Below are 24,631 nucleotides of genomic sequence, written 5' to 3' on the forward strand. Positions count from 1 at the left end.
CCTAATAAATTGACAATCCTGGTCAGGACTCATTTTGACACAGAATTAGGGCTGTTGTAAACAAATATTTTAGTAATCGAGGTACTCGAATCATTCGAGGAATCGTTTCAGCCCTACACAGAATTATATGAATTCAATTAAATTTATTTTAGAAATACTTTATTAATCCCAGAAGGAATTTAAATGTTGCTATAACTCACATTACGAATTTGTTTTAAGAAGTTGTAGATGCTGTGGGGGGGGGGAAGGATCCTCCTGTAGCAATCAAATGATGATGAAAACAGCAGAGCCCATTTGTTTGCTACCCACCCGAGCTTGAATTATGAGACATCTGTTACAGTTTGAGGTTTAAAAGAAGGGCACAATGAACTATGCAAGAGGCAGCTCAGCTGAATAACATAACGCACAAAACTTATTGGGTAATGTATAAGGAGCAAGTGACGGCTTAAAGCAAAGTCAACTCTTTTAGCTTTGTAACAAAATCTTGGATGACATTTAATAAATCGGAATAAGAACCAAAGTTATTGTTGTTTGGTGATTGGCCAAAAACAAAACATTTGACTACAGTTTCACACATTTGCAACTTATAGACATTATGTCTAAATATATAAGTTTAAGAGGAAATAAGATGCAGGATTAAAAAAAAAACAGATCAATGCAGGTTAGGATTGATTATTTTTGTTTCACAGCAGAGCAGCTGATGACTAAGGCTGTGAAGTATTTATCCAAGAGACAGTTTTGGGGAAGAAACACAATCTTTGGCTGCTAGTTTCTGCGAACGGCTCTCTGTAGCGCTGACTTGTTGGCAAAAGTCTAAATAATTAGTGTCCAGAATGTGTGGGATCTACAGAGGTTTCAGCTTCTCTTTTCCTGACCCCAAATCTGTATCGGTCCCGGATGGAGGGAAGGTCTGCCCTCTTTGGACACCTTATTATTTGTCGCAGTTTGGAGTGGACCTGTCCTTGTTTGGACAAACACAGGACAAACTGAATAATGGCAGTGTAGAAGACGACCAGCAGCATCTGTGAAATGTTGTGCTTCTTGATTTGCCACAAGATGAACAGTCTTCTTCCAAGCTTTGTCCATGTGTGAGGACCAGCTCAGGGTCCCGAGAGAGTGGTTCCTAGAAGCGGAAAGTGAACCACAGCGAATAGAATGAGCTGAAATCAGTCGAGTCATCCATGTTCAGGTTTTCGTCCCATCTACTGTTTTAGCATAAAAAGGGTAAAGAGACAAACATTACATTTTTATGTCCAGAGAGACAATTGTCGGCGTGAGCCCCACAAATAACTCAGTGGTTTCAGTCACCCCACGGCACTCCATGCCTGATTGCCCATGCCGCTTCACCGAGGGTTGCTCTGTTTCACAACACATAATTGCCAACCCCCTCATAGGCGCCACCTCTGTAAGTATGACAACCTCATTTATTTTGCGTTAGGGAAAAAAAAAAAACAGACTGAATGCTTACTGCTGCTTTGCATGCCTGAGCAAACCCCCTACAGGTGCCACCTAATTATATCAAACTTTGAGCTTAAGCTGATGTGTAAACAACGAGGCGACCTCATCTCTGCTCGTCCGGCACACTGCCGTCGCTTTGATTGATGATGGGTTTTAATGAGAGCCACTTTATTTTTCCTGGAATAATTTTTTTTTCACTGAGTGTGGCTCTAAGCTACAGGGCAGATAAAACCTGTCAAATTATGGAAATTGAGCTGTTTGGTGGTACTTAGTTTCCACATTTAGTGGCTGTATAGAACAAAATAATACTGGGAGTTAAACGCTACAGTTTATTACAGCCGCAAGTAAAGGTAGGTATAAAGCTAATCCTGCTCAATTTAGATTTTATCTCAATTTTCTGCTGTTTTCCTTGCTTGCCGCAGTTTTCAAAACCGTGCAGAAGAAACAATGTTTGCAAGAAAACGGTGATAAACAGTAGTTCCCAGTATTTATTGCATTTAATGTACCCTCTGTTCACCACAGAGGAGCAATTTGTTCAGAAGAATGTGGAAATCGCTTCAAATTGGTTTCTACCTGCCATGAAAAGCAGAATAGTAAGTTATGTTGGTTTTTTGTGACTGAGGCTGCTGCTGTGTGTCTAAGATAAAGGACTTGCCCAACAAATGGAAACATGTTGGACTTGAGTGTGGTTTGATTGCAGGGAAAGTTCAAGGTTTCATCAGTCTAATCATTCTGATGTGATGAGTTTTAAATTGTCATACTTAAATGTCATAATAACTGATTATTTAACATAAAATGCAACCTTTTTGTGTGACATTTTAATAAGCTTTTCAAAACAACTTGGCTGGATGTGATTGCAGACCCCTCCCCTCCCCCTTTCTAAATGAACTATTTGTTGTAAGTTGATGGCAAAAGTTCTGAGGTGAAGACCTCTGCTGACCCAAAACAAAGGACAGCTGCCTTTTGTAAAACTAACAAAGCATTTCAAACACTTGAAAATTGTACAGTGTTGGACTGGATAATCACATGTATTTGCACAGCGGAAAAATACTTAAATCTAAATTTTCTTACTGCTTTTCCATCCAGCATAGGAGTCAGACTACTTCTACCTGCAACAACTAGCAGGGAGAAAGTCTTTTAAAGTAGTTTTAAGCCCCAGTGTTAGATAGGCTGCACCCAGAAAATGTTACAGTTCAAGTGTTTTCTGCACTATCCTGTGCATTTCTTTACGTTTTCTTTTATTCTAAAGTGAAAAATATTTGATCAAAGAAAAGCAGAATCCCACCTGTCTTGCGTTCCTTTGTGTGATGTGGTTTGGAGCGTAGACCAGGTCTGGGCCCCTGAATGTAAAGAAGAGACGTGTTTGTTAGCTTTTCCATCCGTGCGTCATTTATCACAGAGCAATTGAGTAAGCGGTGAGTTACGATTCCTTTCAGGGAGGCAACATAATATTCTGCAGTGATGATTGCAGTTAAGCTGGGAGTCTTGTTCTTTCTTTCCTTCTTTTTGCATTTTACAACAGTAATGTGTGACTCAAGCAAGGCTAGGAAAGCAGAGCAGTCAAAATAATCAAATAGAGTGCAGACATAATGTTGTTCCAGCCATCAAGTGCTACTTATTTTACTCACAAAACATTTTTTTAAAAAAAAGTTCAAAAGTATGTTTTAGATACTTTTAGAAACGGTGCATTGCAGTACATTGAAATATAAATAAAAAGTTAAAAATTTCAAGTTGCTGTTAACTTTGATTTTTTTTTTTGTACATGTAATTTTTTTGTTTTTGGTTTGCTTATGTAAGATACTTATACTGTCTCAGGTTCCGGAGAGGTTTAACACAGTTGGAGCCCTCACACTGTGGCTCTCACAGCTCTGCAGTCCGTTCCTTGTGAGTGGGGTTGAACTTCACAGTCATATCCGCTCTGAAGTTCTCCCTGTTGCTTCTTCAACTTCTCCTACCAAGATTGTTTTTCCTTCCACTAAACTTCCCTCTAATATGCTTGAACACTGTGAGCTTCTTTAGCAACGGCCTTTCTTTTGTCTATTCCTCCTTGTGAAGTAAACGAGGAGTAATAGACCGGCCATTGACCAGACAGTCGATGGACGCCGTCATCGACTGTCTGCTGAGTCAGACGTCTTCCTTCTGATTGATTGATGTTAGATCATAGCATTTCTGTTTTAAAATTCCTTATTATTGCCCTCGTCTAATATTCAAATTGCTGACAACCTGCATTTTGGGTTTTGTGCAGAATTAAGTCATCAACATCAGAAGTAACAGGAAGACTGGCTTGAAATGTGTCACTTTGTGTGTGTATGTGATGCCATGTTGGACTTTTTTTTGTTTTTTTTTTTGCCTTTTTAACAGAATCCTTAAATTACATTACCTTTTATGGAATATTCTCATTTATTAATATGCACTTGTAGAGAAATCACTGTGGATTAGGAGAAAACAGACTCTCTGGAGAAGGCCAGCAGATGGTAGTATTTTCTCTCCTTTGCTGCCAAATACTAATCACATAAATCAGTCGCTTTCTCTCTTTCTGTGTCCGGTTTTCTTTTTCTGTCTGCTTCATGCAGGTGGACTTCAAGTTAAATCAACTGTTTTAATGAAATCCGTTTAAGCAGACACGTTCTGACTCGCCTCGGACATTTTTTTTTTTTTCCCCAAATATGCACTTTTTAAAAAATACTTCATTTTTAAATGTGTTTGTTTGCGCTTACTTTGAGCTTTCTTTTTAAACGAGCTGACAAAAACGTTGTGTTCTCAACTGTTGGAAGTGAGCTGCGCATGATTGATTAACATGCCCGCTTTTCAGAACGGTCTGTTTGTTCGGATGCAATTACCGTGCTCACTTTCATCTTTTTGTTCCCCGTTTTCTGCCTCCACAGTCCTTTCTGCAGCCACAGAAGCTCACCATTTACTTGATTTATTAATATTGCTAAACAGCACAGTAGTCAACGGCGGTATTATAATCTTGTGACACTTTCTGGGCTCCCTTTCATATTTCAGGAGCTGCAGTTGAAGTTAATTTAAGCACTTCCATGGAGAAGTTCTTGCAGAGCGCCTCTTGCCGCTGCCCTCCCTTCACCGCTCCCTCGCTCAAATCCACTCCCTCTCTTCTTCCCTCCCCTTTACATCGCAGAGAGGCAGGGTGTTCGCGTGGAGGAGCAGCAGAAAGCCATAAACTGTCAGAGAGGAGCCAGATTTTCCTCTGTCCTCCTTTTACACAGCTGCCACTTCTCTCATTTGAGGGGGGGAGACGGGGACTTTTAAGGTCATCTATTCTAAGTTTTAACCGACTTCTTCATGAGTTTACGATTCTTCTCGCCTGGCTCTTAACCGGAAGGGAGTGGGCTCGGCTCAACCTGACCCTCAGACTGGATTTAGGGAGCGGAGGGGTAGAAGGAGGGTGCTGGGACTCGCCCGGCCGGTGCTCGCAGGCTGGGGCAGCGCTGGAGTGGGTGCAGGGGAACTGGAGTGCAGGACCGGGTGGGAGTGCTGGTCCTGGTCCTGGTCCTGGCGACGCCTCGGAAGGGGAAGAGACCGGCTCGGGCTCCGGGTTTGGGTCGGGGTATGGTGGCCCGGAGTGGACGGAGGGTGGAGCGATGCTGAGCGCCATCTGGGAGACAGAGGGGCTGCAGACGGTGGGCATCGTGGTGCTGGTGTTCGCCTCCATCAAGCTCCTGCACATCTTGGGGCTCATCAGCTTCTCAGAGGGTAAGACTCAGAGGATGAGGGCAAGAACAAGGGACTGAAGGAGAAAGATAGAGACGAATGTAAACGCTTATTGTGTGTTTCCTTAAGTTGTAGGGTTTGTTTGTTTTTTTTTTAATTCCCCGAAAAATATGCCAGATTCATAGGAAGCTTTTATTTTAATATTAAATCAGAAAATGTGTCAAAAATCCTGCTTTCTTTGAGCTTATAATGTGGCTTGAGGTGAGAAGTTATCCTGTAGAACCAAACTCTTGAGAATTGCCTAATTTTTAACCTTTAAAAAAAAAAAAAACACTTTGCAAACTTTTCAAAAGCAGAACTTCTCAATAAACATGTTTTAGCTTCGTCTAATTAGAATAATGCATCAAATGCTGCAGCATCTTTATTCTGAAAGCAGATAAGCAAACAGGAAAACGTGAAGCAGGAAAAAAGCTTTTGTGACCCGAGCCGAGTGTTGTCATGGAGCCGTTTCGAAAGGAAAGGCATTTCATGGAAACTCCTTCTATATGCTTCATTAAGCAGATACGAATTGCTTTCCCAACTTATAGACTTCTGCAGGGGAGCTAACGCATGACACGAAGCCTCCCTCCCTGCTTTCTGTTTCGCCCTGTCGACGCGATCCGTTTTTCACACACGTGTCCCAAAGTCTCATTACTTTCAGAAAGTCCCTGAAATCGTGGAGCTTGTCAAGCAGACGGCTTGGGTATTGATGTCTGCATGCGTTTCCAATCATGTCGTCTGGAGAAAGAAAACTGGCTGTGGAATGGAAAGGGAGAGAGTGAAAGACGAGGAATGGGATTTAAAACGAGGCTGAAATGATTTTTCACTGTGAGGTGAATAGTTTTGAGTGTGACATCACAGATCTGTTTGATAACGACGGTCTTAAGGTGATTTAATAGGAAGTGTGATAAAAAATCAAGCCAACAGTGCTTAAAAATATAATCTTACTACTTTGTTTCTGAGACTGGAAGCTGCAAGTAAATCAGTGGCATGAAAATGGGACATTGATGATATTTATATTTCTTTAAATGGCTCTTTTATGCATATTTAAAATGGGACTTTATTTTATTGTAGGTAATTTTCTTTTTAAAGAATTTACAAAAAAAACAAAACTTCTGGTCATTTTGTCTCATCACTCCATTAAAAGATAAAATATTTTTATCATTTTGTTCAAACTTATCTACTCTTTAAAGGAAATTTAAGTTTCAGCATTTATTATATGTACCTTATAGAAACTGTGGTGCCAGTTATTTTGTAAAAACAATATTTTTTTTTTATCACAGTATCATTCTCCATTAAATGCACATATTAAAATTAAAATAACACATTATCCACATCTTTACAGCTCATGCATCTTTAGAAAAAGATTAATTTATTTTAACGCTGCTTACTTAGTTGTGTCAGTAACTGGGATAACTAAACATCACATGTGATGGACATTTTGATTTTCTTAGTATTATGGCTACGTTTTTGTGCATGAAGTTGCAATGACTAATCTTCTGGAGAACATATTTTAATTCTGAAGTCCTGATGTGATTTGAAATATTGAGGTATATTCAGTTTGTCAAACTCTTGACTACATCCTCATGTTGTTGAATTTCTCTAATAGGTTTTATGTAATGACAGGACTGACCTGCCAACATGGATGTTAAATACGGTAAAATGGAAAATGCTAGTTCACTGTGACACATTTATTTTGCAGACATTTTAACTTTGTTGATCATTTACACATGCTCGGTTTTTCTTTACAGCACCACAAGCCTGAAATCTTGATTTTGCTTTTATGGTCTCCCTTAAGTGTTTGAAGCGTAGCGAGTATTTTGAAGTCAGAGTTTCACAATTTAAAGAAGTTTTTTTTTTTTTCTTTAAATTGCTAAATTGTTTTTTAGCACACTCTTGTTTTGAGTCGCACTGATGGTTTTCTGAGCCTGACTGCCCCGTTAAAGTCACAACACAGCATCTTAATGGAATTTAAGCTTGAACTTTGACTAGGACATGGAAAAACCTCTTGGGGTTGCTCCATGTTGGACTTGTTGGTCTGATCTGGAGCTTCATCCTGCTTCATGACTGAAATACTCCTAACCAGAAGGTCAAGAAGACATTGTACTGCAGGATTTTGTGCTGAAGAGCAGAATTCATACTTCCATCAGTTACATCTACGGTTAGTTTTAAGCACAATTGTTTATGTGCTTCACTTACCCGTAAGTCCAAGATTTGTGGCAACCATTACCTCGTGTCATACCTTAGAGTTTTAATACCTTTTTTGTTATTTTTTATTCAATCCCCTATGGACACAGTTACATTGAAAATGCATGCTCTGCTTGGCATTCACACCGAGCGATGTGTGCACAGCTGGACGCTGCCCAGTACGATCGCGTCTCTCCACTCTTGGCCACCTGAGCAGCTCCATAGGGGCGTCTGGGGGGACGAAGATAGTACGTGAAAAGACTCTGCGGAGTACATGTTTTGGGGGGTTCCACAGCTGGGCTTCAGATTTGAAACGGCAACAGCACAGAGGCAGCAGGCTGAAAAGCATGCCCCCCATGTGTTTTTACATTGCTCAGATTACTGTACAGCGTCAGTCGGCTGCAAAGTGAAACTGTACGCTTTGTAAAAACCGAGTCAGAGCAGATAAGCACATTGAAATTCCAGCAGGGATTTTCCTCTGTTCTGCTGCAAAGACTGGAAAGGAAGTTTATCATCAGCCTCTCCCTTTCACTGACTTGCTTTTATTCTCTCAGAACCTTAACAAGGTCGTTGCATCAGACTCTGCACTCACCAAAGCGTTCAACTGTAAATACAAGCAGCAAAAGTGTTTATGCTCCTGCTGTCTGCCTCGAGAATGGTGTTAAGAAGTAATTGCAGCTCGGTTTTCCTTAACGTGGTGTGGAAAATAATACCTGAATGTTTTTTTTTTTGTTGTTGTTGTTTTTTTGCTGGCTACCATTTACTTCATTTTTCTAACATGTTTAGAGACAGTCTATCCTGTTTGCGCTTGAGTGGGTGAGACGTGGAGAAAAGTAACACAATGTACCTCTAGGAGTACTTTTACTGTGTCTCTTTACTTGAGTAAAATTTCTGGATACTTTATCTAGAAAGCAAGTAGCTTCACTGAGTAAAGAGCAAACACGTCACAGTGAGATCTCTTGCTTATACACAAGCTTTGTTCTTCTGTTTTCTTCTGAGTCTTTAGTGCCATTTGGCGACACAATAAACACCATATACATTATCACCAGGAGTACTATAACCTACTTTATGGATTATGGAATGCATACCTGCATTCATGGCTACTTTTTCTGTTTACTCAAGTCAGAGAAGAAGGAAATGAAAATAACCCGAAGAAGAAAAAAAAAAAAAAAGACAAACTGTCAACACAGTTTTTGAATCCATGTTATCTTTGCCGTTTGGATACAGATGATGAAAATTGTCATTCTGGACTTGCAACAGACTTTCTATGACCAGAAATTTTAATCTGTTTGTACCATTTACTTTTTAAGCGTTCAGTCTAGTTTAAAAGCCTAAATGCGACGAGACTGAATGGTCTTTTTTGCTGCTGTTTGCTGGTATTTACCGTGATCAAGCAGGTCTGACGTGTATGTCACAGATGATCAGATCTTCCTGATAGCACGCCCTGCAGTTGCTCTTTGCTTTGTCTCAAACACAGTAACCCACCGTGATCATCACGCTGTTCATGTTCAGTTTAATATTGTTAAAACTAAGCAACGTGTGATAGATTTAAGACCGAGCACAATAAAACATCAGAGGCACATTTTTTCATTTTGTTAAGTGCAGTTGCTGCATTTTTATGCGATTGTTTCGAGTCGAGCTTTAATCATTGCAGTCGAGTAAGTTGAGTTTGCTTTTAATATTTCAGTTGTTTGTATTCACCATTCATCCATCAAACCTAACTGGGGATGTTTATCTTGGCAACACATCTTGCTTAATAAAAGACTTGGAAACAGGTAATTGAGTTTAAGATGGAGTTTTCTTTTTTTTGTTTTTTTGTTGTTGTTTTTTTTTTGCAAGCAGCTCTCTTACAACCTGCAAATGTTCACCAACGAGCCAATCCGTTTAAAGATTTTTCGACAAGCTCGATTACCCTTAGGCTATTTTCCAGGATGCCTATTTAGAGGAGCGACTTGACCTTTGTCTGAGCGTCCTGGCTGGCCGGTCCCTCTGGAGTCTTTAGACACATGAAGGACATGGAAAGAAAAAAAGCAAATTGAAAGGAAGAGACCCGTCAGTTTAGGTCAGGAAAGAGAAGATGGGACATCATCATTTGAGCAATCGGTTTTGATTAGAACATCAACTATAATATGTTCCGATAGGGGAGGAATTTGAGATGCATCAGAGCCAATTATCTAATGTGGAAGATCGCAGAATCCCGGGCTTGTCTTTAAAGATTTAGTTCTCGTCCCAGTGACTACATAAGAAATATTTGAATTTCTAAGAATAGGTTGCTTCAGCAAGTGGGCTTATGACAATGGGTTGTTCATATAGTGCAGGATCCCTATGAATACATGTTCTATATATATATATATCGCCATGAAGCAATATTAAACAACACGTGTGATAACTTTGTGTTTTTTATACATTCGATTTCCAGCTTCGCTTTTCGAAATGGACGGAGCCAACAGAGAGCCCGAGAAGGCCAAACACTTACTGTAAAGATCTTCCCAGTCAAACACGAATATGGATTAAAAGTTGATGAAACTGCATTCGCAAAAAGTGCTCTTAAACTTTTCCAAATGGAATTGATTTAAGATGATAGGTTTGTTTTGATCTTGGCCTCTCAGGCTGACTGCCACATATATATATATATATATATATATATATATGCCATTGCATTTAAAGCACAATCTGGAGTTATTAAACGTGATATTGGTTTTGAAGTTTAAGTTGAGCTGAATTCATACCTCATGCAGCAGGTGTAGATGAAGAAGATGATTGTGGTCTTAAAGAGAAAGAGAAACCAATCTAACCTTTTACCACCTTATAACGGATCTGATGGTTAGCTTCCAAGTCTCCACAACCAGGATCATCACTTAAGATGCCCGTGGTGTTAATTACGTGGCGATATGAATAACCATGTTGCCACATGAATCAAGCAAGAATATTCTCCATATTAAACCGAGAACATGGGTTCTCATGCATAATGCAGTCAGTAATCATTGGCCCACCTTACTGCTGATTATGATCTGTGTTTTTGTCTGGATGGGCCGGTATTTTGCAGCCCACGTCGTGTAACGACGTGAACTAAGAAATGTCATGAAATCTGACGTGAAAAAAAGTGGATGGATATTAACTTAGTAATCTGATGTAATTAAAGTTTTATCAGCTAATCAAAATGCTAATTTTCTACTTTTGGCAAGTTCTACAAGTGATAACCATAAAAAAAGAGAGAGAGGACAATTGCAGTGGTATTGGCTGGTGTTGCAGAGCATAAATCAAGCTGTCATCTCGCACCTTTTCTTCACAACAGCAGTGACAATTTAAAAGCCTCACTGTCAAACGCGTAATAGAGGACAATTCACCATCAAGGCATTTTAGTTTTGCTTTTGGAGATTTTTGAGTTGAGATTTTCCACATGGAAGCTGCATTGTGCCACTCTGAATGCAATTTGTGTCTTTTGGTAAAAAATCGACGTGATGTCCCGAAGGACGTTTTTTTGGGGGGATCTCAAGCAGTTTTTAATGAAGCGTAAACGCTGTTCTGTCCTGTCAAAGTAAAAGGCACTTAAGTGCGTGGAAAGGTTTATTCTCAGCCTCTGGACCAATGATGACCTGCCTGAAAGTAAATCAGACAGAATGCCTCTTTCTTTATAAATCGGTTTTGTATTGAAAGCGCTAAACGCACGTTGGATTAAACGTCTTCCAGTGATGTCCTTTCTTTCAGTCTCGGAAATAATTGTGTAAAGGGCAAAGAACCTTCCCCACTGTACCTGTTGAGAGGTTGTTCAGCGACAGACTATTACTTGAAGCACTTCAACGTGACAAATTATTGCAATTAAAATCATAGACTGTTCTTTTCCCTGAAACACCAAGAAATAATGACACACCTCTGACGGTGTGTCATTATGGCCAGCATAAGTGTCCACGCTTTCTCATGAGGAACCTCGAAGCCTAGTCTCTAGACTACTCTTCAGTAAAGTTAGTCTCACACATCTGAGAATAAATGATTGCATTTTTGTCTTAATGCCTTCCATAGGCCTTAGAAATGTAATTTTGAAAGTTTCCAAATTTGTGTGCTCAGAAGAATGCGACTAATCATCAACGCTTTGGACACCAAAAACTATTATTACAACTATACAACTCAACAGTTAGTCAAAAGAGGAATTGCTGTGATATTTTAGATGAATGCCAATGTCTTCAGTGGATAAAAACAAAAGAAAAGAAACAGCAGCTGAAGACCTCCGGCCGTCTATTTCCTATAACCACTTATCTTTGCAGGATTGGTCCGTGATTTTCTGAAAATTTTCCCAATTATTTCCACATAATGTTTTTTACTCCTCATGTTGTGAAATGCTCCAGTATTTCTTGCATCAAAACATCCATATAACATGGTGCTGTGAGTTTGGATGACATTCCAAGGCATCCAAAATGTAGTGATGGCCAAACATCTGAATTTTGTCTCAGAAATGTAGATTTTAATACTTGATTTCAATTGCAAACTGCAAACTGGCTTTTTATGCTGCTGCTGCAGAACCAGCTTATTCCTCTTTATTTGACCTTTCGGCTTGTATGTTTGTTTCACTGTGGATAAAGACACTAATCTTCAACCATCGTCCATTGATTTTTGTTCTGTGGTTGACATGCACATGTTGTACCAAAACACATTCAACTCTGGGGACACAGAACCAGGAAATAAGTGGTGGTCATTGCCTCTTTCCAGTGTTCCCACACTCTAAGTTATAAAATTTGCCTTTCATATCATCTCTGTCTATAGATGGCAAGGAAGAAAATGCTGTGTCCTAAGATAAGTAAATGTGTCTTTTAGCAAAATTCTGCACTTACATTTGTGATCTCTGTGATTTTCTCGATTTGATTGGTTTCAGTACAAACCAGAGACTCTGCTTTCCATTCCTTTTGATCCGTCAGTCAGACGAATAACCATTTTATTCTGAGGTTGTTTTTTATTAAATAAAAGCAATGATATTTCGCTTTACCAGACTGCAGTCTCTGAGGCTTATTTGTTTAGGGATTTTATTTTATTTTTTTCTGGCCCACCAAATGTGAACAAATGGCATATCTGTATCTTCCTCCTCCTCCTTGGGTTGTCTGATTTATCTGATCTTGAAATCAGGCTTTCTTATTAAGCAGCTCCTCGCTGTGTTCAAATTACTTTTTCCTCATATCACCACGAATGAATGTGCTGCTCCAAAAAGCCAAAGTGTCGTGTCTGCTGTTGTCATCTCTGGTGTTCTGGATGTTTGGCTGTCATTTATCTCGCAGTGCAAGAAAGTATTTTGCACAGCGATAGAGGAATTTATTACATTTCAGGACCGTCTGTCACTGCTGTTTTATCTTCTGACTGTAAGCAAGATCAGAAGGATCCAGCTTTGCCACAATGCTTCACCTGCACTCACATTTTTAAACACCCCCCATTACGTTAGACAGATTTGTACTGGGCTGATGCATTTTATGACATAGCTTTGCATTACCGGCACAGAAAACATTTTAATTGTCACATTACTTCCGTCTTTCTGGTTCATCTACAAGCGTAAGCAGGATTTATGTAATCATTAGATTTCCCCCTTATTATGTTTAATGCCTGAAGCCGAGGGATCATCTGCGAGAAAATGCCGGGTGTTGACAGAGGCTTTATGTGAACAAAAAGGCAAAAAAAATAAATAAATCCTTCCCGTTTTAGCGCACATCATTGAGATCGTTTGTGCCCGTGGCGCCCGGGAAACATCGGACCTTCAGGTCACTTTGATATCACAAAGAGACAATTCTGTCAGTGCAGGTTGCCAGACTCATCAGCTGCCTCTGGTTGAATATCAACTAATTGCAAGCTGCCAAGTGTCTGTCACATTCCCCCTCCCTCACCCCTCTTTTTTTTTTACTGAAAAAGAAAACAGCATTTTGAGTAAATTCTGATATTTTTTTTTTCCTGAGCTCCTGTCTGAAGGCTGTTGGTGATTCAGCTAGAATTAATTGGACCAGATGGTTCTGCCTCTGCATTCGTGCATCTCATCATTTGACAACATGGCTTCCTGCGGAAGCTATCGCCAATGCCGAGTTGACCTTTAGAGAGATGGCGGAGTCTAAATTAAAAATCGAAAATCTATCGACGACTGCTTCATTAGCTTCAACCCTAAAATATCATGCAATCAGATCATTTTATTATATTTTGTTGTTCTGATTTAATGTGAAACATGTTGGACCAAACCAAGTAGCTGCTTTGAAGCCAATTACTCAGCATTGATCAAAAAAATGTAGAATTTTGATATTCACTTGACTTTGCAACTGCAGTGACTTTGTCAGGAAGAAACTTTATGATTTTGACTTTAATAATGTGTAACTGAGAGTTTGCAGGTGAAAAAGGAAGAATGAGAACTATTTAGATAAAATAATTATTCATACTTGATATATTAATCAAAGAACATGTTTTTAAAGCAAATTGAGTTTTTTAAGTTTATTTATTTTTTTTAAATAGGCTGAAAATGGCTACTGTAGCACATTGCCTCAATAGTCCCAGACAGGAACATCTAAATTAAAATTATTCTTATCCCTGCAAACTAAAAATATGTTTTTATTCAAGATGTTTATTTCTTATAGGAAATGATACAGAAATCTTTAAAAGTTGTAAAGTGCATATCACGCTTGAAAAAAAAATATTTACACATTAATGCAAGTCGTATACCAATAATTAATATATACTCTTGGTAAGAAGCAAAAATATATTTATATTATTTTGGTATTGCAGCAATCAGACGTTTCCTATAATCTCTCACCAGCTTTTTGCATGCTTCAACTAGTAATCTGATTACTTAGATCTGATTATTCACCAGTTGTTACAGTTGTTATAGTTCCTAAAGTTGGGGGGGGCAGCAAGGAAAACAATTGTTCAGAAGTTAAGCTGCTAACAAAAATTGCAGCCTTTTCAAAATTGACGTCCAAAAGCACTCACTGGCAGCCAACTCTGCTCTGCGCAGTCCCTCCCAGCTGCAATCAGAGCTTCATCAGAATCATGCTGTAAATTAATTGTACGTGCATGAAGCTGGTATGTTTTTGGTCCCAAATATAAAATATACTTTGTTGAAAAATATTTTTCTTATGTGAAAGATAAATCACTGCCTAGTAATATTCAATATTAATAATAACATGCTATAACGAGTTCAGCCGACACCGTCAGAAGTGAGGTTCTTTAGGAAGTTTTCACTTGCTGCAGTGTATCGCAAAGACATTTTTGGCTGCCAGTGCTTGTAGTCTGGAGTCCTAGAAAGAAGCTGAGAGATGATTCCCAAAGCCTGATTACAAAACTCCTCTTGGATAACGACTGTGGTTTGTGAAGTGCCTAAAGGAAATGAAAACATCAGGGTAGCACAGAACAAAATTTATTGCGTCTTGACACATTTAAGTCCTGAACACATCTAGGACAGCTGAACCGCGATTATGATCAGCCTTTTCATCACCTATCTAATGCTCTACTATGTGTTCTTAGTTCACCCTTAAATGGAAATGAGCGCCGGCGTGCCGTGATGAGGCCGATACCCTCGGAACCTCAGCTGGTTGCTTCTCTGTGATTCACTGCCAGAACTCAGAACCGGCTATATTAGGAGTGAGCCCAGGTTGAGATTAGATCGGTTTGTCAGCGTCAGCGGGATGAGGGGACATCAGGAGCATATCAGGGGCTCGCAGCTTTTTGCTGCGTAAATGTCAGAAAACCGACTCCCTCCTTCAGTTTCTTGTGACACAACTCTAATTAATATATGACATTGTAACTGGAGACTTACTGTTAAATCTCTTCAGATCTTAATTGATTTTGACACCACCTACGTATGTAGCGTCAGCGTCACTATGTTACGAGTAAGTTTTGTATTCATGTAAAGCAAACGCCTCGTAATGACACTGCTGATGTCCAGAAAGTTTCTAAAGTTTCACACTGTCAAAGGTAAAGACTTAACATTTTAACTTAAAACAAGGAAAGGAAACTTTTTTACGACTTCACCTCTCCTCTGTTCTGTATTAAAGGCTACTCCCGTGCTTATCGTACCTTTTATTAAAATGATTAAACATGTGCCTCACTCCTGACTTGAAATTAAAGTAGAAGAACAGCTCTCTGTTGGCCAACGGTTCATTCGGTGAATGTGACTCGAGCCCCGGGCTGAACTGAGGCCATTGTACTTACTGAGCTCATGCATCCTTTTTCTGCTGCGCTCAGTATTAACACATGCAAGAAAAAGGGGAAAAAAAAACAGAGGTTTAAATCTCAAGCCAAAGCTACAAGCTCAGCAGCACCGTTCATCAAGACGTGGACGTCGACACAAGAACCGATCCAAGATTTATTGATTTTTAAGGAGCTTTTTGAATAATTCCAGTTTGTGCTTGATGTAAATGTATGTATTATTTAAAAGCCACTCCTTTCAGTGGGGGTTTGTGACATTGATTTAAGGCTTGTAGGGTTTTACCCTCCAGCTCGACCTTACCTTTGAGAGCTGATTGATGAAGCTCTAGACAGTAACTCAGCCGGGATGGGGAGAGAGAGAGGGGGAAAAGTTCTTAATGCCAATTTTTTTAGGTTTTAAGGCAGTTCTGTTGGCTCGGTGGAGAAGACGACGCCGGGTGGCAGACTGCTTTATGGCTATAGACCAGAGAGCTAGTTATACTGTGTCCCATGGTAATTAGATTTTGCTGAGAGATTTTTCTTTGTTTAAGACCCTCGTGGGGTCTCGCAGCCTCAATCTCTCGCAGCGCTGCATGGCAGAACGGCTGGGGCAGCGTTGTTGCTTAGAGGTGGCTGTGAATTATAAATTCGATGAGCTGCATATTCTGCTAAAGCATCCAATTAAAGAGCCGCCACTCAAAAAGGTCCAACGATCAGTTTTGTTTTTTCCTTTCAGGGAAGGCAAAAGTACAGCATGATGATATTTGTTTGCGGTTCACAACTAAATAATTAAAATATGTTTAGAGTTTGCAGAATCTGCTCACCCTGGATTCTTCAGGACAACACCTTTCTGTGCCATTTTGCATCGAAATGGAAAGAGCATCTGGGTACAGCGATTCTACATTAGCGCAGACACTTTGTCAGATGCTTCTCAGTAAAACAAACACATTTTAGACGACCAGTACTGTTTATCTGCTCTCATGATTCCCTTCATCAACTCCTGAGTGACTGAACTTTGCCTTCATTTCTCTCCACCCATCAGTCCTTATTAAAGATGCACCAGTCAAATTTATGTAGGTCTACTCCAACTTCTGATTGTTGCAATGCTCTAACCTGATCATAAGGATTTTAGCAAATGCAGATGTATCTGCTAGAGCTAAACATAGTGTTTTTCAAATTACTTCTCCTCAGTATCTTGTTCAGTTTAAGATTTGTCATTTTATAACAAAAATAAATACATCTTTGAAGCAGAGATTACTTGGTCTAAGATTTTGCCCTGATCCATTTAAGGCCAGGCATTTGTCAAATTCTCAATCCATTGTTATGTTGGACTAAAGTTGAATTCAAAGTCAAGTAAAGGCTTCATTTGTAATTACGTGATTTTCGTTAGTTTTTCTGATATTTTGTTTAACTCGCTTACCAGTGGTATGGCAAGATGGAAGTAGATAGAAGAAGAAAAACGGTAAATATTTCCTGCTAAAAACTGAGAAGTTTTGAGATTAATTTCATATAATTTCCAAAAAAATGTTGGAAATTCTGTAAAGTCAGAAATGAGCACACATCCAAAATAAACGTGTGCTCATTTCGGAGGCCACGTTCCCCAATGTAATAAAGGCCACTAAAACAGAAACGGATTGTAAAAAGTGACGAGACATGTAAGACCGGAGTGATAAATGTAGGAGATTTGGGGTCTTCCTGTCTCTCAACAGCATCTCCTGGGTGGAAACTCGGTGTTGAAGACTCCAGATCTACCACTTATTCTCTTCTGCTGCAGATGTCTAACTTGTGACACTAAAAATGGCTAACTTTGAGTCATCCTCTCAGTAGAAAGTTGTACACCGAAGAGTGTTGTAGTTTTTGAACAACCTGTCAGTATGATGTTTTGAAAAAGGCTGGGTTTTGGGGGATTCTGTCAGAATCAGTTCATATCACCAGCTGAATTTTTATTTCGTCATGAAACTGATATACGAAGCACAGTGTCCCTGGTATTGGTTTGGCTTTTTATCAGCCGCCCTGACTTTAGGGTTTTTTAGAAGCAACATTTTATGCAACATTTTTCTTCTAGCCTCATTGTTTTGCAGACACTCCTGATCTCCAACCCTGCCACATTGTCCTTGAGCTCTAAATTTGAACGGATGTCCCTCTGTAGTAACCTAATGCTTCTGAATACAGCCAGCCAGCTGTCAAGACTAATATGTCTCTGTTATAAAATGAACATCTGTCCAGTTCAGTCTCGGTGAAGGCACTGAGACGTGTCCTCTCCAATCAGGCTAGGAAGGAAAGCTGGCGACGAGGTAACGGGAACCTATGAGTTTCATCCACTAAGCTTTGGAGTTGCTGTGCTATTATTTACTGTGCTGTGAAGCAACCTTCAGCTGAAGTGAAACGACTATCTTTCGAGGTAGAGAAGTTTGTTTTTTAACAGTTCTGTTCATCGTTATGAAGACTGTGCCGGTCCCGATTCTGCTTTTCCTCCGCTGACGCGCTGAGCAGGACCTGCAAAGTCTGGCTGTGTTGGAATGAGAAGCCAGTCTGGTCATGTTTTTATATGATAGTCAGGCTTTGCGGTTTTACAAATCGACTTAGCATAATGACAAAGGAATCATATGAAGTCTAGATTGATTTATTTCACCTTTCTACATGTCATTTTTCTCCCGACAAGTTTTCCCCTTTTCCCTGAAACCTCCACAATGTCGCCAGCCCAGACTGCAGATTTATGAGACAATTTTCACTGCCTCTACTCTGTGAGGTAATTGTTTCTGCGACACCTCTTTATAGCTCAGGTTTGCAGAGGTCGATCAGCGCTCCTGGCGTCATGTTGACTAGCCACAAACGCGCTGTGCCCTCCACCCTTGTCTTCACCAATCATCAAATGATTGAGAAATAGTTTGAAGTGCCGGAGGCCTTATCTGAGCACCCACAGGTGCCATTAGAGTCGCACTAAATCGTTAAGAATGGCTCGGGGTAGGAGGGGAAATGGTGGTGTTAACTTTTAAACAGAGACGTTACTTAAACTGACAACGTGGTGCCGAGCATCAGAGGTGTACGATTTCAGGTTGAACACATTTCAGTGCTATGTATTTTAATTATTTATGTACTAATTTCTCTTGGTTCTAATTGCCAGATGTGAACAACTTTTGCACAGTGATCCTTGAGTTTGAATTCCAGTATGTAACCCAGTGACAGCAAAACCTCAATCAAGAAATCAAGAAATCATGACAGCGAAGTAGACTAAAAGATCTCAAAAATCACTTTAAGTACCGATCTAAACAAGTTCAAGAACAGATGAGGAACATTTTATATTTATCCGATTAGAAAAGTAGGGGGGGAAAAGCCATTTCTAAAGCTTTGAGGCTCCAGAAAACCACCGAGCTCTTATCCATAAATGAAAAAATAAAATTTTAAAAAGACTGTAGCCTTCAAGGTCTCAGTTTGACCAAAAACATGTTGGAGACTTTTAGGAAAATATTTTGTGGAATAACAAAATAAAATTTTAGCTTTTTGTGTAAAAGTAAATCAGAATTTCAGGAAAAGAAAATCTTACATGTTGGACGTTTGAGAAACTGGAGCAACTCCTGGACAACTTGATGTGATGTACTTCATAAATTTAATTCATCTAAAGTTTAACGAGTCACACTGACAGTAAGCTGCAGCAGCCAATACAGTCTCTCTCTCTCTCTTGCTAGCTTAAATTTGCAGCTTAGCCTGTAGTAAGACTAACACACCCACCAGTCACCAGTTTTATTTAAAATCATCTATTGGTCAGTGCTGGTCTTCTGCCCTGTCTTTAGGCCACCAGCTGTAACCTTAATACTGTGCACAATACTTGTGGTGTTGTCCTGAAAAACCAGACAGGACAATTTTGTCTCCTTGAGCATTAATGCACCCCTCATCTCCTGCATGCCCAGCTTCCTGTAGCAAAATGTACCTGAGGCTGTTGCCTGGGTAACCACGAGAGATGATGCTGTATTTCCCAGGTTACCCTGAGATTGTCCACAAGCGAGGGGTGAGAGCTCGACTCATGAGGCTCTTTCCGTGCTCCACAGGCAAAAAGCCATCCTCCTGCAATCAAAGCAAGTGGCTCTTCCTCTCTATGATGATTTTTATAGGGTTTTTCTTTTTCTTTTTTTTTTTTGCCTTTCTCCTTGTGGCCTTCAGGCTTTGGTAATCTGCCTTTCACCAATTCACTGAGAAATGTTTGCAGATTTATTTCCAGACATAAAAATAACGCTTGAATTTTCAAAATGTCATAGGTGCTACCTGTTTGTTTTTTTTTTGTTTTGTTTTTTTTCCTTTTCATCTTGACCAGGTTTAGGGAAAACATCACCTGTCACAGCACCACGTTTGCTCCACAGCAACAGGTGAAATGTGGTCTGCTGGAATATTTGGCCTTTTATTGTTGGGTGCAGCAAAACTCTTTGATGCTAATGAGGCACTTAGACAGGATGTCACACTTCAGGTGTATGAGAGTGGAGCGCAGCGCTGCGAGGACGCTGCAGCGCAGTGACAGTGCCCAGACAGCGTCTGCCATCATAATAAGCCCATTAAAGCATTCCTCGGGGTTTATTACTGTGCACTCTCATCCAGAGGCTCTCTGCCACGCTGACTTGTGTTTGGGGGTCTCAACTACACTAATTACTTCTGATATCATATTTGTTTTAGAGAAGAAAGGAGTGTTTGGTTTTTATTGAAGCCTAGAAGAGAAACCTGGTATAATAAAGTACAACAGACTACCAGAAGGTGTTTTAGCAGATGTACAGCATTTTGTGGCTAAATGTTCATCTTCAATATTGTAGTTTTGAAAAGTTACAGTGCCTTGAATTGTATTGGTTTTAGTACCTCTACAACCTACTTCACATTCTTGAAATGGGATGAAAATGGCTGTCTATAAGAATTGTTAAATTGTTCATTTGCGTTCAACCCCTGGTGGTCAAATGTTGCTAAAAGAGTTGCTACAGATATTTTGGTAGTTTCTAACATCTACAAACCTTTTTATGCCGGTTTATTTTAACAAAACCAAGTTGAATCACATTGTCACGTGGATTTAGATCTGTACTTTGACTAGGTCATCTTAACGCCTCTAACAGCCTATTAAAGATTTTCTTCCATGATTGACCTGTATTCATCTCCCCATCAGCTCGGACCAACTTCCCTACTCTATTAAGGAAAATAATTCCCACAGCATGATGCTGCCACCTCTATCCTTCTTTTTTTATGTAGTTAAAATGTTTCTATTTCTAATCTAACCAAACTGGATTTTATAGGCCTTTCATATCCCATCTGTGCTTTAAAATTAATCGCTAATGTATTCTGACCCTTGATCTTCATGATGTTTGTTTACCGATGTTCTCTTAAACACCTGAGGCCTTCACAGAACAACTGAAATCATACAGAGATTACATTAAACACTTGATCTCTGTTAACAAAGTAGGTGACTTTTAGGTTGAGCTTAAATTTTATTTGTGCGTATCAGATCGGGGGTGGGAAGTGGGGGTCGAATACAAATGTACGCATTTCATTTTCCTTTCAATTCACGTGTACGCATCACCTTTTGTTGGTCTATGGAAAACACTGGATTGTGTTGTTAAAATGTAAAACTTTTGAGGTCATTAATCATTTTTGCAGAGCGCGGCGTATTTGCATTCCTGGTTTCAGATTTATTCCAGTGCGGGTTTGGTCTAGTTTGACCGTTGGCTCCTTCTCCCTTTCAGACAGCGTTGAAGATGAGCTGGAACTCTCTGCAGTCCGTCATCGCCCCGAGGGCCTGGAGCAGCTCGAGGCACAGACACGCTTCTCCCGGAAGGAGCTCCAGATCCTTTACCGCGGCTTCAAGAATGTAAGTGATGCACCCACTGTGGAGCTACGTTGTATATATATTATGTACAGTGTGTCTTTCGTCTCCCCTCTCTCCGACATATCTAAAACATTTCCCTGTCTTTGATTTTTTTTTTTTTATTGATTTATTCTTTCACAAGCTCCACTGCAGAGGTTGACTGGAGGATTTCCTCTCAAGTCCCGAAAACTATCATACCTAATTTTCTTTGCTGCATTCTTTACATTTTGCACCTATTGTTATAAAAGCCAAATTGTTGAGGATTTTAAAGTTTCTTTCTATTAACTGTATTTTGGATAATTAGTTCAGATTACTTATCAATCCAGGTGAGGGTTTCAGGATTCCTGCAGTCTTTGAAGCACTGAGAAACACTGGAATTACTTTTGATCATTTCCCAAGTCTGGATAAGTATAGGAAGGACTATTCCCTATCCCATTAGTTAGGAGATGAAAAATGTGCTTTTAGCATTGATCTATTTTTAAATAACTTTACTTTTATCATTGCTCTTCATTTGTCACGGCATATTTCTATTGATCACTTTAGTTTCTGACGGAGAACCAGCAGATAAATAGACATACATTAAAAGAATAATTGAAAAAGGGAAACTTTACAACTTTTTGGGTCTCTAGAGCCAATTAGATTTGAAATGCCAGCCTACTGAACAGTGTGCACATATACAGCACTGTATACATTCACTCTTGCCTTTTTTTTAAATGAACAGATCAGCCTGTTGTTCTTCTGAAGTGTTCTGCAATTCCAGGTTTCTTTAAAACAGTTTATCTGAGTTACTTGCTCTGGTGTCTTTCATCTCCCTCTTGCCAATACTCCATAGATAATCTGTTGGGTTCAGGTCAAGTGACGGTTATGGCCGCTCGAGTACATCGATAAGATGGTCAATAAACCAGGTGTGGTTACTTCTGGCAGTGTGAAGTTGAATTTAGCATCTTCATAACGCTTGAACTTAAAATCTCTGAGTTTCCATTGATTTCTAACTTTATAAAACACAGTGAACCAACATCAGCAGGTGATGTGGAAACTTTCATCTCAAGCAACTTCGACTCTGTGATTTACTTTCGTCTCTTCCGTCATATCACAGGTGTCAAACTCCAGTCCTCGAGGGCCGTTGTCCTGCGATTTTTTTTTTAGACGTGCCTTCGCTTGAACACACTTGAATCAAATAATTAGGTCGTTAGCAAGACTCTGGAGAACTTGACTGCGTGCTGAGGAGGTAATTCAGCCATCTGATTCAGGTGTGATGGACCAGAGACACATCTAGAAGCTGTAGAGGACTAAAAGTCTCCTGAGGACTGGAGTTTGACATCACCACACTAAATCATGTCAATGATTCCAAATATTTGTCAGATGTGAATATAGAGCTTTAGCCCAGCTTATGTAAAGAGAGAAAATATGAAAAAGGATATTTCAGAGTATTAAAAAGAAATTCCTGAACCCGCCTCGAAGCTGCTCTAACACTGCATAGCTGGTGCATATACCTTTAAGAGCAACAGTGATGAAGCCAATCTACTGATGCTTTCCTCCAAAGGATGGTAGACTTGGCATTATCGGTCTCTCTCAGGCTTTTCTTTCCCACTTAAACTTCATAGTTTGTACAAATATTCTTTAATGTTGTTTATGCATCGTTTATCCCTCTTGTATAATTACATTATGCTGGAGCAAAAGTTTAATTTGTAAAGAAGCAAATGGTGACGGCGCTCGGATTACTGCTGCTGAATGTTTTTTCATCCCTCTCCCTCGGCGAGCCCCTGGAGACAAACAGCTCCACTTTGTCTTGTTCTGGTGTCATTGGCAGAGTGAAGGAGAGCTTTTAAGGGCAGCAGACTAATAGAAGCTGGCTGGCTTCCCATGATGAGAAGTTTGGCCTCTTTGTCCTTGTTGTCCGGAGATTCGGGGGCAAATCGAACGGCTCCGACGCAGGTGGCAGACGGAGGTCGTTTATTTTGACAGGTGACTTTATGAAGCGGCCGCTCGGAGCTTCAGAAATGAGCCTAACGGGGAACAAAACAAGCCCTCAGATTCTGACCTCAACTCCTGGAGATCGCCTGAGGTCACCGGTTCAAAGCACTTGACTAAGAGCTCTCAATTTGTGTCGCATTGTTCCTGATGTCTCCGTTCACAGCGTGATTTTGCTCCCGGATGTCATGCCTGGTCAGTTTCGTCTTTCAGAGATTGTGTTTGTGATTTGCTCATCACGGAAGACGAGCGTGCCAAACCAATACAGATCCCTCGAAATCGCTGACAGTCACAATGAGATATGAGCAAACTAAATGAATTTCATTGTAATTTCTTGTTCGTTCTTGGTTTATGGTTACATTTATGATTACAAAATAAAAAAAAAAAAAAAACATTCAAAACAAGGCCATGAGAACATTGCTATCCCGATGTGGCCAGTAGTGATGATGTAGCCATTACCGTTAACCTCAAATTGAATTGCAAGAGCACTGAATCATAACTGGATGACCAGCGGGCAGCACTCGGTTGATAAATTGCCTCTCCGACGAGCGTCGTCGCAAGAATAAAAATACAAAATGTAAACGCTGATGAATTATGTCATCAGTGTTGTTCGGTAAAACATCACTCTTGATTGCTGACCTTCAGGTTCCCAAAATGTCTGTCACAAAGAGCCACACATTTCAGAGGAAGCAGCGGTCCCAGAGCAAGAGATACATTAGCGTGCTAATGGTGTGGTAGGCTGTAATCTAAAGTGCTTGTTGAAGTGAGGTTAAACTGTGCGGGTAAACATCCCATCATCTCCATAAATATTCATTCACGTTTGGCCAATAGGAAACTATGCTCTGAACAAAAGACAAGATGCTCTCAATTTTTTTTTATCTTCGATATCCTCAAGTTATACAAATGATGTTAAAATTGAAAGGCAAAGTCTTTATTATTATTATTATTATTATTTGATTTAATAATGAGGGTCCATCTGAAAATATTGTATGAGTTTATGGGGTAGGAGTTCATAAGTTCCTTGTTCATGCGTGTGATTTCTTACTTCTGTCACGTTCAAAATAAATAAGTAAATAAATAAAATGTAAGTTCTGAGCTGTCCAGATCCAAGCCTTTTTTTTAAAAAAAAGTTTAGTAACATAATTTCTGACTGAATCAGATTGAGGAGGAATTCTTATGTGGCAATTTCCTTCTGCTTTGCTGAGTTTTTAAATCACTCCTAAGTGTTTAATGTCATAAATCGAACTTTAACCTCAATGATAACCCGAGTTAAAATAAAAAAAAGATATGATTTCAGTTATTGAGAGAAATAAAGTAATTCAAACTAAC

The 24,631-nt window shown here is 39.7% G+C and overlaps 1 protein-coding gene across 10 annotated transcripts in view; it reads left to right on the plus strand.

The window, feature by feature from the left end:
- The window catches only part of kcnip4a (potassium voltage-gated channel interacting protein 4a), a 161,441-nt gene that overhangs the window by 126,708 nt on the left and 10,102 nt on the right, over nt 1-24,631 (plus strand). For 7 of the 10 annotated variants that reach the window (XM_007559959.2, XM_007559962.2, XM_016675246.1 and 4 more), the window contains one exon: nt 21,210-21,334. In XM_007559959.2, the coding sequence (XP_007560021.1) occupies nt 21,210-21,334 (125 nt within the window). Of the gene's footprint in view, nt 1-4,612; nt 5,173-19,475; nt 19,572-21,209; nt 21,335-24,631 lie in introns of those variants that run through there. The other 3 variants (XM_007559957.2, XM_016675249.1, XM_007559960.2) reach the window with 2 other exon arrangements.

This window comes from Poecilia formosa, unplaced genomic scaffold (genome assembly GCF_000485575.1).
Source record: "Poecilia formosa unplaced genomic scaffold, Poecilia_formosa-5.1.2 Scaffold111, whole genome shotgun sequence".
Taxonomy (NCBI): domain Eukaryota; kingdom Metazoa; phylum Chordata; class Actinopteri; order Cyprinodontiformes; family Poeciliidae; genus Poecilia; species Poecilia formosa.